At 42.1% G+C, this 16,131-nt stretch overlaps 1 protein-coding gene across 2 annotated transcripts in view; it reads left to right on the forward strand.

The window, feature by feature from the left end:
• Positions 1–16,131, forward strand: part of OTOG (otogelin) — a 2,079,396-nt gene that overhangs the window by 1,791,199 nt on the left and 272,066 nt on the right. For both annotated transcript variants that reach the window (XM_044082876.1, XM_044082877.1), the window contains exon 43: positions 15,707–15,898. In XM_044082876.1, coding sequence (XP_043938811.1) covers positions 15,707–15,898 — 192 coding nt within the window. The remainder of the gene's footprint in view (positions 1–15,706; positions 15,899–16,131) is intronic.

The following is a 16,131-nucleotide window of genomic DNA, read 5'->3' on the forward strand; positions in this document are numbered from 1 at the left end:
GAGACAAATAATTGGTCTGATTTCCTGAATTGTTTAGTTCTATGCAAATAATACCTGAGCTGGCGATGGACATCCAAAAAATGAAGCTTTTGTTCAGCTCTGTCAGAATAATTCGGGAAAAAAACTGGTAGATCGATGGATTGATTAATATTATTTTGAGAAACAACTTTGGGGAGGAAAGATGGATTTGTTCTCAAGGATACCCTGTCCTTGTGAAAACCAAGTAAGGAACGGATGCAGAGAGCTTGAATCTCGGATACCCTTCTTGCTGAAGTGACAGCCAGTAAGAAAATAGTTTTCCAGGTCAATAACTTCAAGGAGCATGAAGCAGACGGTTCGAAGGGTGGTAAAATCAAGGATGCTAACAATACATTCAGATCCCATTGTGGAGGAGGATGTTTTATTGGAGGCTTAAGGAGAAAGACTCCTCTCAAAAAAGCTTTGCATAGTCTATGTGACATAATGTTATGATCTTGCAAGCCAACATGATATTTGGAAATAGCCGCCAATTGAACTTTGACTGTTGATGAAGAAGATCCTGACTGAAAAACTTCAGCCAGAAAATCTAAAACAGAATGCACAGGTGCAGTAAAGGGATCAATGTGCCTGGAGTTTGCCCAAAGGGGAAAACGTCGCCACTTGCTAGGAAGCTGATGCTTGGTGGTGGCGGAGAGGAGCCAGTCATCTAAATAAGGAAACACCTGGAATCCTTGACATCTCAGATGAGCTGTGACCACTGCCATGCATTTGGTAAACACTCTGGGGGCTGAAGTGAGGCCAAAGGGCAGGGCTCTGAATTGATAATGACTGGTCCCCAGCCGAAAGCGGAGAAACCTCCTGGAGCACCTGTGTATCTTTATGTGATAGTACACATCCTGAAGGTCTATCGAGCACATCCAGTTGTCCTTGCCCAGAAAGGGCAGAATGGACTGAAGCGTGACCATCCGGAATCTTGCCTTCTTGACAAATCTGTTTAGATTGCTCAGGTCTAAAATTGGTCTCCAATCTCCCGTCCTTTTGGGGACCAAAAAGAATCTTGAGTAAACGCCGGATCCTACTTGGTCTGCTGGAACAGTCTGGACGGCTCTTTTTTCTAGGAGCTTTGAAACCTCCTGTTCTGCCAAATCCCTTTGACTGGGTGAGATGTCTGGAAGGGATTGGTGAGGTATGGGATACCTTTCGAAGGGGATTTTGTAACCCTCGGATATGATCGACTGTACCCACAAATCTTGTGAAAGGGAACGCCAGGCTACTGGGTACAGCGAAATCCTTCCCCCGACTGCCTCCAAGGGTGGACAGTCGGGCAACACCTCAGGGATGCTGAAAGGGCTTCTCAGGAAGAGACTCCCTGTTGCCCTGGTTCTGAGGACCCCCTCTGCCTCTAGGGCGGCGTCTATTATTGTTACCCCCTCTGCCTCTGGGGGTAAACTGACCATGCATGTCCGGCACTGCTCCTTGGGCTTTACGGAACCACACCTTTCCTCCTTTCTGACCCTTGGGATAGGGTCTAGAAGGGGTGGAAAAATGGACTCCAACGGCAGAAAGAGTTTTGCCGTCTTGCTCACACCTGGTCAAGGTTTCCTTCACCTGAGGTCCGATCAAAGCCGAACCGTCAAAGGGGGTATTGGTGAAGGACGCCTTAAAGGGGTCCGCAAAATTACAAAGCCGCATCCAGGCTTGATGTCTAAGAGCCACTCCTGTGCCTGCGGCTCTGCTCGCTCCATCGGCTGCATAGGATATGAGCCGCATGGAGGAGTTAGTTAAAGAATTTAGGATTGCTAGCTGTGAGGCAATCTTGTCTTGAGCCCCAGCAGCTGAAGGATCCTGGACCACTTCACCTAGTTCTTTGAGAATATCTCTTTGAAGTCTGGTGAAATGACAAAGGTAGTTCAGCGAACGCATAGCAAAGGTCGCTGAAGAAAACATCCGCTTGCCATACCTGTCCATGGTCCTAGAATCTTTGTTAGGAGGATGGACAGGCACTGAAGGATCCGCAAGTTCCTTCTTGGTGGCCGCCGCCACCACCATAGCATCCACAGAGACGCCCTTAGAAAGAAACTGCTTGTCTGAAGTGGCCGTAATAAATTTGGATGGCCTCCTGGGGACCGGTTCCACAGAATCTGGAGCTGCCCATGCCTTCCGAGCCACTACCTGCATAAGTGGGTCGAAAGGCGGAGACACCCAGGAGGTGGAGGGTCGGGATCCAAAAGCCTCTAGGTATACTGACTCATCCTCGGAGGGGTCAATGGAGGGCCAATTCCCCCTCTGTTTGAGGAGCTCAAGGATTCTGAAAAGGAGACATCCTCAGAGGGGGACCGTGGGGAACCCTCCGACTCATCTAAGTCGGTATCAGATGTTGTAGACTCAGGGGAGTCTGTGTGTTTCCTCTTACACGTCCTCTTCCGAGGGGTTCCCCTGCGGGATCAGGAGAAACCTCGGAAGAGGAAGTTATTCCCAATGGGGAAACCTGGGGCGATGGATCCCTGGGCCTGAGAGCAAGAGGCTGGCAAGAGACATCAACAGGCACCAAAGAGGGAGGAGCTAAAGAGATGGACCGTTGACCTGGCTCAGGTGCCAGAACACTCCTCATCACCTCAAAGGCTCCCTTCCCAGGGAGGCCAGAATATTCCCATTCTGAAGAAATAGGAATTCCCGGCTCCACTGAGAGAGAAGGCTCCGAGGCCAATGTCGGTGCCGAGCTTACCAAAGCCGAAGCCCCGAGAGGGAGAGCGGGGTCGGACAAGGATCCGATGCCACTAGCCCCCTCGGAGCTGACAAGGGAAACTCGATGACCGGATCCCTCCAAGGAAGGTCTCATGGAGGAGATCAGAGCCGAAGACGACAGAGCCGAAAGGGGATGTATCGGTTCCGGCGCCGACACGGTCGCTGTCCCGAGAAGCTCCGGCTCCGAACTCTGGAGGGGAGTCGGAGGAGGAAGTTCAAGGGGGAGAGCAATAGCCGAAGTCTGCTGAGACGGGCTATGGAGCATTTGGGCTGGTGCCTGTGACTTCAACAGCCTGCTTACCACCTTCTCTAAATCATGGTCAGACAGCCTGGAAGATCTCGAAGATTGGCTCCGATGACTCCGTTCCGACAAAAGAGGAGACCTCGGAGCCGAGTGGATAGATTCCAAAGAAGGGGACCGAGATCTCTTCTTGGACGAAGCCATCGGAGCCGACGTCCTCTGGGTTCCAGATGGAGCCGAAGGCTTCTCGGCTCCGATACCGGATAATACGTCGGCTCCAGCCGGAGCCGACAAGGAAACAGTGGATTGAGTGTCAGAGCCGGTAGGAACCGACACTACCACATCAGAAGTAGAAAGATCGGCTCCAGCCGGAGCCGATCTCGACTCCGAAGGAGTCGGAGCCACCGGGGAAGGCTTAACAACTGTAGCCTGAACCTTAGGTGGCTTTGAAGGTTTACTCGACCCAGTTTTAGTGGGTGAACCTTCTGGCTTTAACAAGCCATGGAGGATCAATTTGTTCCTCCTCTCCTGCAGGACTCTCTGGCTAAAAGAATGACATATGGCACAGGAGTCCTGCAGGTGTAAAGGCCCCAGGCAGTACACACAAGAAGTGTGACCGCCTGTCAGAGACATTTTCTGACAGCACGAGTCACACTTCTTGAAGCCTGAGACCTTTCCTTCCTTAGACATAGTCCAAGTAAAAAACCAACACTCACACACCCCAAACAGTCACACTATTAATCCCAACAAAAACACACACACAGATAGGGATTAAGAAAGGAGGCCTAGGCCTAAGTGAAAAATTTTAAACTTAACTATAAAACTAGAAAGTTTTAAATATATGGGGAAATAGGGTGGGCTGTAGAAACACTACACACTATGATATGGAACAAGGGAGAGACAAAAACCCTGACTAAACTGTTTGAAAATTCAAACTTACCTGAGCTGGCAAAAAAGAGACCTCTTTGCAAAGCGGCAAACGAGATCTGAGGTAGTCCCGCCTTGCATCATGGGATATAGGGTTGCCTCGAGCTGGTAAAAGGAGTTCTCAAGCTAAGCAAGTGCCTCGGCTCCCGAACCCATCCAGCAAGAATGAAGGCGAGATTGACAACTTAACATACACATTTAATTTGTTTGATGGAACTTGTCTTATGGATCTTGGTTTTAATAAAGAAGTGTTATTAAATTAGAAGAGAAGTCTGAGTGCTGACCTTTTGCAGAATACAGTTGCCTTTGTATCGCTTCACTTTTGCGGTTTTACAAATAATCTAAAACTTGTTTACAGAGACATGCCTATCCTTTGACAAATATCCAGCATTAGGAACACTTTGCATTTTATTAAATACTTCAAAAGTCACAACATAAATAACTATAGCAACACTTCATAGTGGGATACACTGTGTTAAAGTGGAGGAACAAATAACACAGATTTAGAAGGGAGTTCTTCAGATGAGGGAAGTAGCTCTGTTTTTCTGTTGAGGGTCGTTTGGGGGATTATTTGCATTAGACATTCAGAAGAAAAAGTAATCTGTGAATAAAAAAAATGGAAATATGGATGTCTACATTTGCAGTTGTATTAACTGACATATCACCTAAGAGGATTTGTTGTAAATTAGAAGAAGTCTATATAATGGCACGTTGCTTATAAAACTGCAAAATGCAGATTAGCATGGAGCAGTTTGTTTCATTTTTACCTTGACATTTAAGAGTAGCTGCTGCTGGAAGACAAGAGCCTGAGCTGTATTATAGTACTGAGGAAGGGGGTGGAGGTTCTGAAATGAGAAACCTTTTACAGTCTGTGGCACACAGAGAAGCTGAATGCCATAATTACTTAATACATAATTAATAATTAGTACAAAATTACATAATTACTTTTGAGAATATTCTCATGCAAGGCAACATATACTATACCTAATACATCACTGTGAAATTACAATAAAACAAAGAAGTAAAATAAGCAAGGTAAAAAAAATGTTTATATATATATATATATATATATATATATACATACATATATATATATATATATATATATATATATATATATATATATATATATATATATATATATATACACATATGTATATTGCATTATAGTAATGTTTCAGGAACAAACTAAAGAGTGGCACCTGGAAGGAATAGAAATTGACACCAAAAAGGAAATGGAACCTGCTGGTAAACTGCTGCAGTATGGATCAACATACCATAAATTTCTCGGTCTAAGTGACCATACAATAACAACTCTGTGCAGATGCTTCTGGGGGTATACAGGAAAGTTTTAAATGAGAGCTGTCTGCACCTGCAATGCTTGGAGAGCAGCTAATGATTGAAGGTGGCTTGTGTGGTTTTTCACAAAATGATAACTCAGCACTAACCTACCAAAGAAACAAATATGTAGAACAATGCCTTCAGCTTGTCAATGTAATGAGAAAGCACCTTTTACATGATGCTGCCTCTCTGTAGACACTAAAATCTCTGCTCATTCGCCTTGAGTTATGATCTGCTTATTTACTGATAAAAAATCAAATAATAACACTTCTTAACTGGAAAAAAAATAATTAAATTTTACTATAAATGTCTTCAGAGGATCAAGTAATTTTCAGAAGGGATTTCTTTGGAATGCATTTCCTGCTGGTTTTGACCTCTAATCTTACGGGGTCAGAACTGCAGAACATACACAAGAAAGTTAACAGAACATGCCTCATAAGCATATTTCTCATACAGTAACATTTTGGAAATATATGGAAACACATTAGCTAAATGCATAATGTCAAGTGACATCTTCACCTGTACTATTGCATAACAACACAGTTATAACCTAAATTAGGCTCAATGTCTCCTTAGCAGGACTAAAAAAATCAAGTGTGAATAATTTTACAAAGAAAAAATATATAGGGAAATTCTTTAAACATGAATCTGCACATTTATAAACAAATCAAACAGGTTAATGGTGCATCATCCAAATCAGCCACTTGCTTGCTTAGGTTCATAGGTTCATAGGTTCATAGGTTCATAGGTAGGTACTAGGCTATCAACCCTGGGGCCTATACAAGCCCAGCCAAAAAGGTGCCCTGGTTTTTGCCACCCAAGAAAATTATTTTCCTGTGCCACTGTCGAGCAGAGCCATAGAGGTGATCCCCGGGGTGAAAGTCCTATTTCCCATCCAATCATCAGGATTTTTCTTGAAGAGTGCTAATGAGGAGCTTTGTTTGATATAGACAGGTAGTTGATTCCAGAGTATGGGAAGTCTCTGGGACAGGAATCTATCCGTCCGGCATGTTCTTTTTATTGTGGTGACAAGGTTTAGGTCCCTAGAGCGTGTAGCTTGGAGGGATTGGGATTTCTTTAAGTGGAGCATGTCCAGCAGCTCTTTGTTTGACATAGCTTTGTATGTTAGGCAGAGATCACCTCTGAGTAGGCAATATGTGATGGAGTAAAGCTGGAGTTTTTAGAGACAGTCTGCGTAGGACATCTGTTTGAGGCTGGTAATCCTCTTTGTGAGGTATTTTTGCAGCCTTTCCAGTTGTTGTAGATGTCTTGTGAGGTACATACCAAAAGGGGCATTGTACTCTATAATGGATCTAATGAGTGATGAGTAGAGGGGAACAATGATCTCTCTTTTTTTGGATGAGAAACCTTTTGTGATGAGGTGTGCCACATAGAAGGATTACTGTGGCAATGTGATTATCAAAGGAGAGACTACTGTCCACCTGTATCCCAAGGTCTCTTATTACACTTTTCAGTGTCAAGTATACTACCGCCTTTGTTGTAGTTCATGGGTACAGAGTTTTTACCAAAGGGGATGACAATGCACTTTTTGGCATTGAGCTTGAGGCCATGGTTTTGACACCAGTCATCTATCTCAGTGAGGCCCTTTTGTAGGAAGTCCACATCATTAGAAGTTTTGATTATGGCTCCTAGTTTGCAGTCATCTGCAAACTTCATTAGCCAAATACCTTCTGTGTTAGCCTGTACTTCAGAGAAGTAGATACCAAACAGGAGAGGACCCATGACTGAACCCTGTGGTACTCCACTTGTCACTGGTCTGAAGTTGGATTTGGAGTCTGCTACATTCACAGTGTGGGCTCTGTCAGTGAGCCAGTTGGCAACCCATCTTGTGACATAGGGATTTATACCTAGTTTAGTGAGTTTATCTATAATTCCAAAGTGGGGGATGGTGTCAAAAGCCTTGGTAAGATCTAGATAGGCTGTGTGAGCCACCTTACCCTTGTCTATGGCTTTGGTGACTGCTTCAAAGAAGTCTATCAGGTTTAGGAGACATGATCTGCCTTTTACAGACCTGAACTCGGTAGGGTCCAGAGTTTGGAGATTACCAATGTCTTTGTTTATAAGTTCCATGATGATACATTCCATGGCCTTGCAGACCAGGCTTGTCAGGCTAATGGGGCAGTAGTTCCTGGGGTCCGTGGTGGCTCCCCCCTTGTGGAGTGAGATAACTGTTGCTATGCGCCATTCAGCAGGCACAAAGCCTGAGGTGAGGCTGTGATTGAACATGGTACTTAGGTGGGGTGCCAGTTCGTTCTGTAGTTCATGTAGAATGCAGCCTGGGATGTTGTCTGGTCCCATGGATGCTATGTTCTTGGCTTTGGAGAGTGTGGTTTTTACCTGTGCAGCCGTGATTACAGGAACTTTGCATTCTTCCGGTATAGAGATGGGCTCTTTAGGGGATGAGAGGGGAGTAAAGTTAGCACTGAACCTATCTGCCAGGATGTTGGCAATATCAGTTGGGTCTGTATATTTAATGCCATTGTGCTGTAACTTAGAGCAGATCTGAGTGTTGCCATTGAGATTCTTGACATAGCTATAGAATGCTTTGTGGGTGTCTTTAGAATCAGAGGCGATTTTGTTTTTATAACTAGCTTTGGAGGATTTTATCAAGGATTGCAGCTTCTTACTGTGGCTGACCAGGCAGCTACTCCACTCATGGGATTTTACTCTCTTTTGCAACAGTTTCTTCCTTCTGTTGCACAGTTTGTTTATGGCATGGGTCCACCAGATTGGCTTCCTTTTTTTGGAGCATAGCGTCTTGGTTCTGTTTGAGATAGCATGATCCATGCACTCATGTAAGTGCTTATAAAGTGCAATTGTGTAGGATTTAGTAGTCGTAACTGTATTGTCCATCTGCATGGGTGTCATGAAGTTCACCACTTCTGTCTTAAGAAGCATGAAGTTGGGTTTGCAGTACCATGGTTTCCTTAATGGGGGTGGGGCCAGGATGTGGATATCTACGGTAATTAGCTTATGGTCAGATCTGATCAATGAAGCATTGACTTCAAGTGTGGAACACCGGTCACTCCTGTTGGTAATGACTAGATTTAGGATATTGTTGCCCCTGGTGGGGGTGTGGATAAGTTGATCCAGGGCAGTGGAGTTTACGAATTCCAAAAAGCGTTGAGTGAAGGAGTTGGTACAGGAGTAGTTTTCCCAGTTAATGGTCGGGTAGTTGAAATCGCCCATTATTACGGTGTTTGGTTGAACCCTAATATTTTCCAGTACATCAAGAAAAGAGGAGTGGGAATCCTGGGGCATGGTGGGTGATCTGTAGCAAGCTACAATTTGCATTGCAGCTTTGCCCAGAGTTAGTTGCACTTGGATAAACTCGGCTGCATTATGCTGAGCAACTAGCCTGGAGGTGTGTATATCCTTAATGAATATGGACACACCTCCTCCACCTTTGGTGTTCCGGTCCAGGTTACATGGCCGAAAAGTGTGGTATGAGTTATAGCCTGGTAGTGCAGGGGTGTTCTCTGGAGCCTTTAACCAGCTCTCAGTCACTGCACAGATATCTATGTTCTCCATTTTAAGGAGTGCCTCGAGTGAGTGCATTTTGAGATTTAGACTTCTAGCATTGAGTAGCATCACCATTAGTTTATGTACAAGTGTGGGAAATGCAGGGTTTACCCATGACTGATGTGTTTGATCATACAGATGAGGCTTAAGTGATCACACAATGCCAGTAATGGAGATTCTTGCATTACCCATAACCAAGTGTGTGTTATTACAATCAGACCACAACCACTGGAAATGGCCTCCACCAAGGGAGTTCATCAAATCAAATATTAGGCCATGAAGTCAGTAATATATAATCCAAAATAGTTTATTTTCCACATAAAACATCAACGTCAATTTATTTTCCACATAAACCACTTTAAACTGCTTAACCCCAACCTGCACAAGCCACTCACTCCACAGCCCCTCTGCCTCTGTGCACTCTAATAGGATGAAAGCGCTTGACGTTGATGGCTTATGTGGATAATAAATTATTTTGGATTATATATTACTGATTTCGTGACCTAATATTTAATTTGGTGAACTTTCTTGGTAGAGACTGTTTCCAGTGGCTGTGGTCTGTTACAAGTTATGCTTGTACCATCTGGAAAGCTGTTTTTTTTGGTTTTTGTTATTACAATCAGACAGTGATAGTACTGAAAGACTACATTCCTTCAGCCTGTACCGGTAACACAGAGGCATAAATCTCTGACCATTGTATCAGACCCTTGACAGTGCAGACAGGGAAGATGTGCTTGTCAGTACCAAGGAGAGACAGCATGCACTCAAGGATAAACACATGTAGTTTGATTTACTGCTGGGGATCAGTAAAATAACTACACAATACATCCTATGGATGGGTGGGTGTTCAGACAAAAATACTGCACTCCCATGCAGAAATGAGGGCCACAACAGTGCTGATGACCATTGCTTGTCCCATCCATTGGTTTTCACTGGGCACTTGCAAGGGGGATAGAGAGAAAAAAAAAAAACTTGAAAGACCTCAATGGCTGCTTACCCAATGGCCCCTCTCAGTTGACTTACACAGTTAGTGACAGGAGCGTGAATGGGGGGCCGATGATAGGAAGACAGCAGGAGCAAGGAAATAAAAATAATTAATTTCCTTATTTTTTTAAACAAAGTAAACAGTATCATTGTATCAAGGAACTTCCTTTCTGCTTTAACCCTTCTACTGTCTGGAGGAAACTTATTGATACACTGAGCAGGACTTCATCAACTGTTATTGAGTTATTTCACATGCTGATTTAAGGGAGTCAGGATTGTAAATGGATCCAGGTGTTTATGTTGGGATACTTGTTGACTCTTGTCATTCTCTGACTGACTGATTAATTGATTTTTGTTACAAATTTTGCTTTGCAGGACATTACTGTGTATTGTGGTGCATGTGTGAGGGTGATTTATTTATTGAGTATTTTGATATGTAGATGTCAGACTTTTTTTCAGTGCTAAGCAGTTTGGGGAAAATGGTGGCTCTAGCATGAAGCATATCATTCCTGCAATTTTTTTCTAGATGAGTGGTGCACATGGGTCCTTATGGGCCTCATTAGCAAAGGTTCCTGCCCTAGACTATCCCAATCAATACGAAGTCTCACATTATACCCACTTTCTCAAGGAGGGATGGGCCAGTTAGTCCTTGGGAAAATGTTGTGGTCTCCATCTAGTCATCCAGGTTCTGTTTGAAGGATGATACCCTGCAAGGATAGCTTAATCCAGAGATGGGAGTGGTGCTGGATATTGAAATGGCCTCTCCATCTTGTCTGTTTATCTGCTGATGAAAATTTAGGCCCCTTGTTCTGGTATTTGCAAAGGTATTAGGCTTGAGGACATATAGGAGTGGAAACACAGTAGGTGAGTCACAAATAATTCATCAAGAGTCTATGAGATACTGAATAAAGACATAGAACTTCTTGTTTGATTAACCCTAAAATCTTCCCAGTTAGGGACTTCTGATGCTTCTGTTGTTCTTTGAAATGTAGAGTGTGGTTTATATAATCTATGCTGAATATAGTGGTACAATGACATGTTTAGATCTGAATGACATCCACAACTATTAATTGTGGTAAGTAAAATGATTTTCTTATTGTAGTTGCCACACACAGGTACCCAGATTTCTGACTTTATTTTCATTTAATACTGGAGTATTGTCTATGTTTTATGTTGAAGGTAGGGATTGTTTGCAATAAAAATAATAGTGCACTATTTTTGCATTAACTCTGAGCCCATTTTCAGTACTCCAGTTATTAACTAAAGCTTTTTTTCCTGAAGTGTACAGGTGCAGAGTGGGTCTTGACAAAAACTTCCTGCTTGCAGTAATCTTACAAAATGAGTTAAGTAGAAGTATTTGTTCTCCTTTTGGGGTCAGAGGAATAAATGCCAAAAAGGAGGGACCCCCCCCTACCTATGTGTGGACTCCATTGGTTACTTCATAATTTCATATAAGGCATCTGCCACACAAGACTACATGGGTTGTCTCTTAACCAGTTTACTATCCATCTTGCTAAGTACGGATCTATATGTAAATCATTTAGCTTACTTACAATGCTCACATGAGGTATAATGCCAAATGCTTTGGCTAGGTCAATATATTCTGTGAGAACAGCATAACCACTTTTGACAAAGAAGTTAACTAGAATTAATAGTTGTGATTGTCCTTTGAGGAATCCAAACTGTTGCTGCACTAGCCTAATGAGGTTTTTGATATCATAATTCATTAGATTGGTTATGATGCATTCCATAGCCTTTCAGATCAAGATTTTAAGGCTGATGCTGTAATTGCTGGACTCCATGGTGGGACACCCTTGTGAGGAGTTGAGCATTAACTCTACAGCACTCTAATTCTGAAGCAAATGTTGTGGCTAAGCATAGGTGAAACATTTTGAGTTGAGGTTTGGTGAGGCTATGATTGGCACTATTTATTAAACATCCAGCTAATAGTTTCATGAAAAAGTATTTTTGGTCTTTGATAGCAGCTTCAGAACATGTTCCTTGGTGACAATAGGGTGTGTAAGGGATTCTAGGATTTGAAGAATTTGAATAAATATTTTCAGATTGAAGTTTGTTCTAAACTTCTTTGCTAGTATATTGGCAATGTATACTGGGTCAAAGTTGGTGGCCCTGTTTAGGATATGTTTTGTTTCAATGTAATACATTCATAAGGACCCATTATGGGGTACAGGAATGCCAGAAGTCTCAACAATAAATTGACTAATCCTGAAGCATTCCTTCATCTAGAACATTTCCATGTGTGTTTCTGTTACTGAGACTTGGTTTAAAAGTAAAGAATGTGAAAAAAACACTCCCTCCAGATGTGCCACATTAAGGTGGCTCTTCTTAATGCCAAAGCAGTGAAATTTTTGCCACTGTACTGTTTTTATGAATCCTTGCCAAGATCATGTCAAGAGGGGTGGGGCTTGCGGGTAGGGTATCTTATGAAGCTGTGTTTCCAGAAGCCCAACTCCAGCGGTAATGCTACACAAACTTGGGATAGAGAAGCAGCCAGCAAATACTTCCTCTAAGGAATGTTTAATAGCATATGACCATTTCCAGGAAGTCAAGAGCTCTGCAGATAAGTGATAACACAATCATGTAGTCTAGCTAGAGTGCAAATAGTTAAGTGCTTGCCCTGCTGAGTCCTTTTTGGCCATGGTAACCAACTCATTGCATTTGCTTTCATATGAGTGCCTTACTGCTGCTTTTACGTGTATTGTTTGTTGGCTGATGAATGTAGTGAAAAGAAAAACAAAGTTAGAAAGTTGAGATGAAGTCAAAAGTAATTAAATAAAGTAAAAGTGCTACATAAACAGGTCAATTTAGATCTTAAGCTATTAACTGGGTAATATACATGAGATCAGTGCACATAAAATAGACAAAATATAATTTAGAAATTATGCAAATTAGCTTGAACCGTATATACAACTTTATGCTGAATAAACACCACACAAACAGCTAAAAATACCAATATTTGAAAAAATATAGTTTCTCTTGCAAGTTAAATAAAAAAGCATCACATACTCATCCCAGTATCACAGTGTAACAGTTTATATAAAGGTGATAGGGTAAGTGTCAGATTTCATAAATCTTTGTAGGTTTGTTTTCACCAGCAATTTTAGTGCATGTGGACAGATTACTAAGCAGGGTAAAGCAGCATTGTTTGAATGGAAGGGAGTGGAGCAAATGAGTGAACTTTTATAATATATAACATTATATGACAAACTGATATTGTGAAGCTGTATATAATACAGGCTGAAACATTGCTGAGTGTGCCATTAACTATATACTTATTTCCTGTCAGTAGCTTGTGCCACACAATGAGTTAGTCACATCACTACAATTTAAGCCAACTGGAAGATAAGACTTCCAGGGATAGTAATAAGGGAACCTGTCTCCCCCAGACCTTAGTATCTAGCTTTCCTTCCGTGACTGAGATAACCTCTGTTAGAAGGGAGGAAATAGGAGCCATTATTGAACCAGACTAGTAAGTAAAATGAGTTGGCCTGTTTTGCAATTTAATTCTTGGTACTTCACTGGGAGTTTTCAGTATGCAGCCTAGCAAATATTCACTTGTCATCTAGCTAACTTATTACAGCTGTCAGTATTGGGCCTTAGGATATGGGCCAGCAGCACCTCATCTCAGAACTAGAGTGCTGGCACTTTTTGTAATTCTCTGCATCGACCCAAGTCCTTCAAACAGCCATCCATTCATTAAATGTCAGTCTGAACAACAGGACCAAGCCAGTCTTTCTGCCAGTCACTGCTGAGCCAGTGATTGGTTGCTCACTGGCACGCCTCTCTAACACACTCCATCCACTCCTGGGCCCACAGTTTAAAGCCACATCATCTGGTATGCAGTCAGGGTTATATTACCTGTGCCACGGAGTAAGCTTTGAGAAACCTTACTCTCAGCAACCATTTCTCTGTGGCTGACCACATGGGAGGACTCAGCATAGCATCGATTAAACTTTTATACCAACTAATCATTATTTTGAGAATTTGTCTACAAGAAACAAACCGTGACCACATCTTTTCAGAAATCATTTTAGCCAGTTGGAATTGATACATCAAATCATGGAGGTGACGAGGTCTGGAAGGAATCCACACGTATGACCTATAGGAGCCAATGTGATGAGTAATGGGGGAAATGGATAAGGAAAGAAGGGGAATGGGAAACAAGTAAGAATGAGAAGTATGTTACTAATAGGAGAACACAAAAGGCAGTTTGGGACTCAGTGGAAATCAGCTGAAAAGGGACATAACTAACACTGCAGTTACTGTTAGGAAATAATTATGTCTCACATTAACTGCATTATGATTGATTACTTTAAGTATTTGTAATGTGTACAATGTTGTTAATACCAGCAAATATTGTAATTATCTGTGTAATTGCTGTTTTTTGTATTGTACCTTGTTGTGGAGCTTTTCTCCTCCGGCCTCTGCTGGAAAAGGGCTGTTTGCAGCTCAGTCAGACTACTCCCAGTCAACAAATGTAAAATAATAATACATAAAATAATAACATAGAATTACCAATGTAGGAGATGTTGAGGGATAGGAAGGAGGAGACTGGTACAGTGGGGCTGGGAGAACCTAATACACATAAAGTGTTGACCCAGGGGGCTGAATGAGACAGGAATACAGAACAAGCAATGCTGACATCCTAAAGAGGAATCAGATGGGGTTTTGCACATAAGCCGTAACCAGTGTACTTGGCTGTTTCCCAAAGTGTAATGTGCAAAGAGCATCTGCTAGTGGCATGTTTCTCACATCTGTAAGAGACAGCCCCTCAAACACCAAACAAGTTGCTCCATTGTAAAGGTGCCAACACCAGGGATTTAACATTAATTTCTGGGTATGCAGTACACATCATCTCCATAAACAGAGGAGAGGAGGCAATACCTAATTATTATTATCTTTCCCCCAGTTAGCATCTCCATTTTGCAAGACACTAGCTCAACTCAAGTCACATGAATCTTGGTTAAGGCTTTCTCCCTGTAGACTACAGCAGTGGCTTGCAAGAAGCTATATGCTAAGTATGGACACCACCAGACTAAGATAAAGGCAGCTTTGCTGAAAGAGAGGCTTGACAGGTATGTGGGTACTATCCTGCCATAAAACTAAGCATGGGGAAAGAGAGGAAGAAAACATTTCAAGGAGGTCACTTAGGAGGGGAGATCAGAAATACAAGTGGGGGAAAAGAAAAAAATGCTAATGAAAGAACTTTGCAAAGTAAGGGAAAAGAAAAGGAAATAGCAGTGCGAAAAGATGCTACCTGGGAAGAGATGGACAATTTCTAGGCTATTGTCTGATTTGGGAAAATGGAGACTACCAGCCTCATAGACTCAAACAATAAGAGACACTAGAATATGGCAGTTTGTGGCTACTATATCATTAGGAGTTACAGAAAGGAAAATGGTGGCTGTCAGTTATAAGAGATAAAATAGCTTGGGAAGTGGTGAATGAAGAAGAGTGGAATGATTAGGGCACTGTGGGAGTGGTGAAGATGGCAGGTATACTCACAGTCCGACTGAAGGCCGAGTGTCTGCAAATGCTGTGGTTACACATCTGCCACATTCTAAACAAACAGTGGGTGTCTAAGGAGAGCACAAAATAAATAAGGTAGGGTAGTACAGTATGCCATGTTTTGGGTAAAAAATAGAAGTGTATCTACCAGCAACAATGAAGCAGGATTTGAAAATAAGGTAGTGTGACCCATCAAAGTCATACTGTTTGCATGGCATGTCATTGTACAAGAAACATTAAAGTGTACTCCCTAAACTGAAAATAACCAATGAGGGGAAGCATCATTTATGAAATGGATTAAGAGTAATGACTTTCTGCAATCTCTTTAAGTATACTATATGCAAAGCAATCCACAAAGGAAGTTACTAATAAATGCAATTTAACATAAAATACAAAATAATTTGGTTTCTTTTCCAGCTTTCTTCTGCCCACCAGAGTTAACATATAAGGCTTGTTTACCAGCGTGTGAAGCAAAAACGTGCAGGGATAATGAATTTCCCCAAAATGATGTCGAAGTCTGCTCTGTACTAACTGAAGGCTGTGTGTGTCCAAATGGAACCGTTCTTCACCAGCCCTATTCTGCTCTCTGTATACCAGAACAGAAGTGCGGTATGTATCATTGCACCTTAGAATGCCATATATTACTTTTGTAACTCACAAAGTAAACTGGATATGTTAATTAGACAGTGCTTTGCATTTTAATGTTTTCCAGCTTCTTTTTATGCTGCACATTTTACTGATCAGATATGTAAACTCCAAATCATGATTCATTCAAGATTGGTTTCATTCATGAAAAAAGTTTTTTGAATCATTTGGCATATGGATAGCCACTTGTTTTTAAA

This window comes from Protopterus annectens, chromosome 9.part0 (genome assembly GCF_019279795.1).
Source record: "Protopterus annectens isolate FY-2018-M chromosome 9.part0, PAN1.0, whole genome shotgun sequence".
NCBI lineage: Eukaryota > Metazoa > Chordata > Ceratodontiformes > Protopteridae > Protopterus > Protopterus annectens.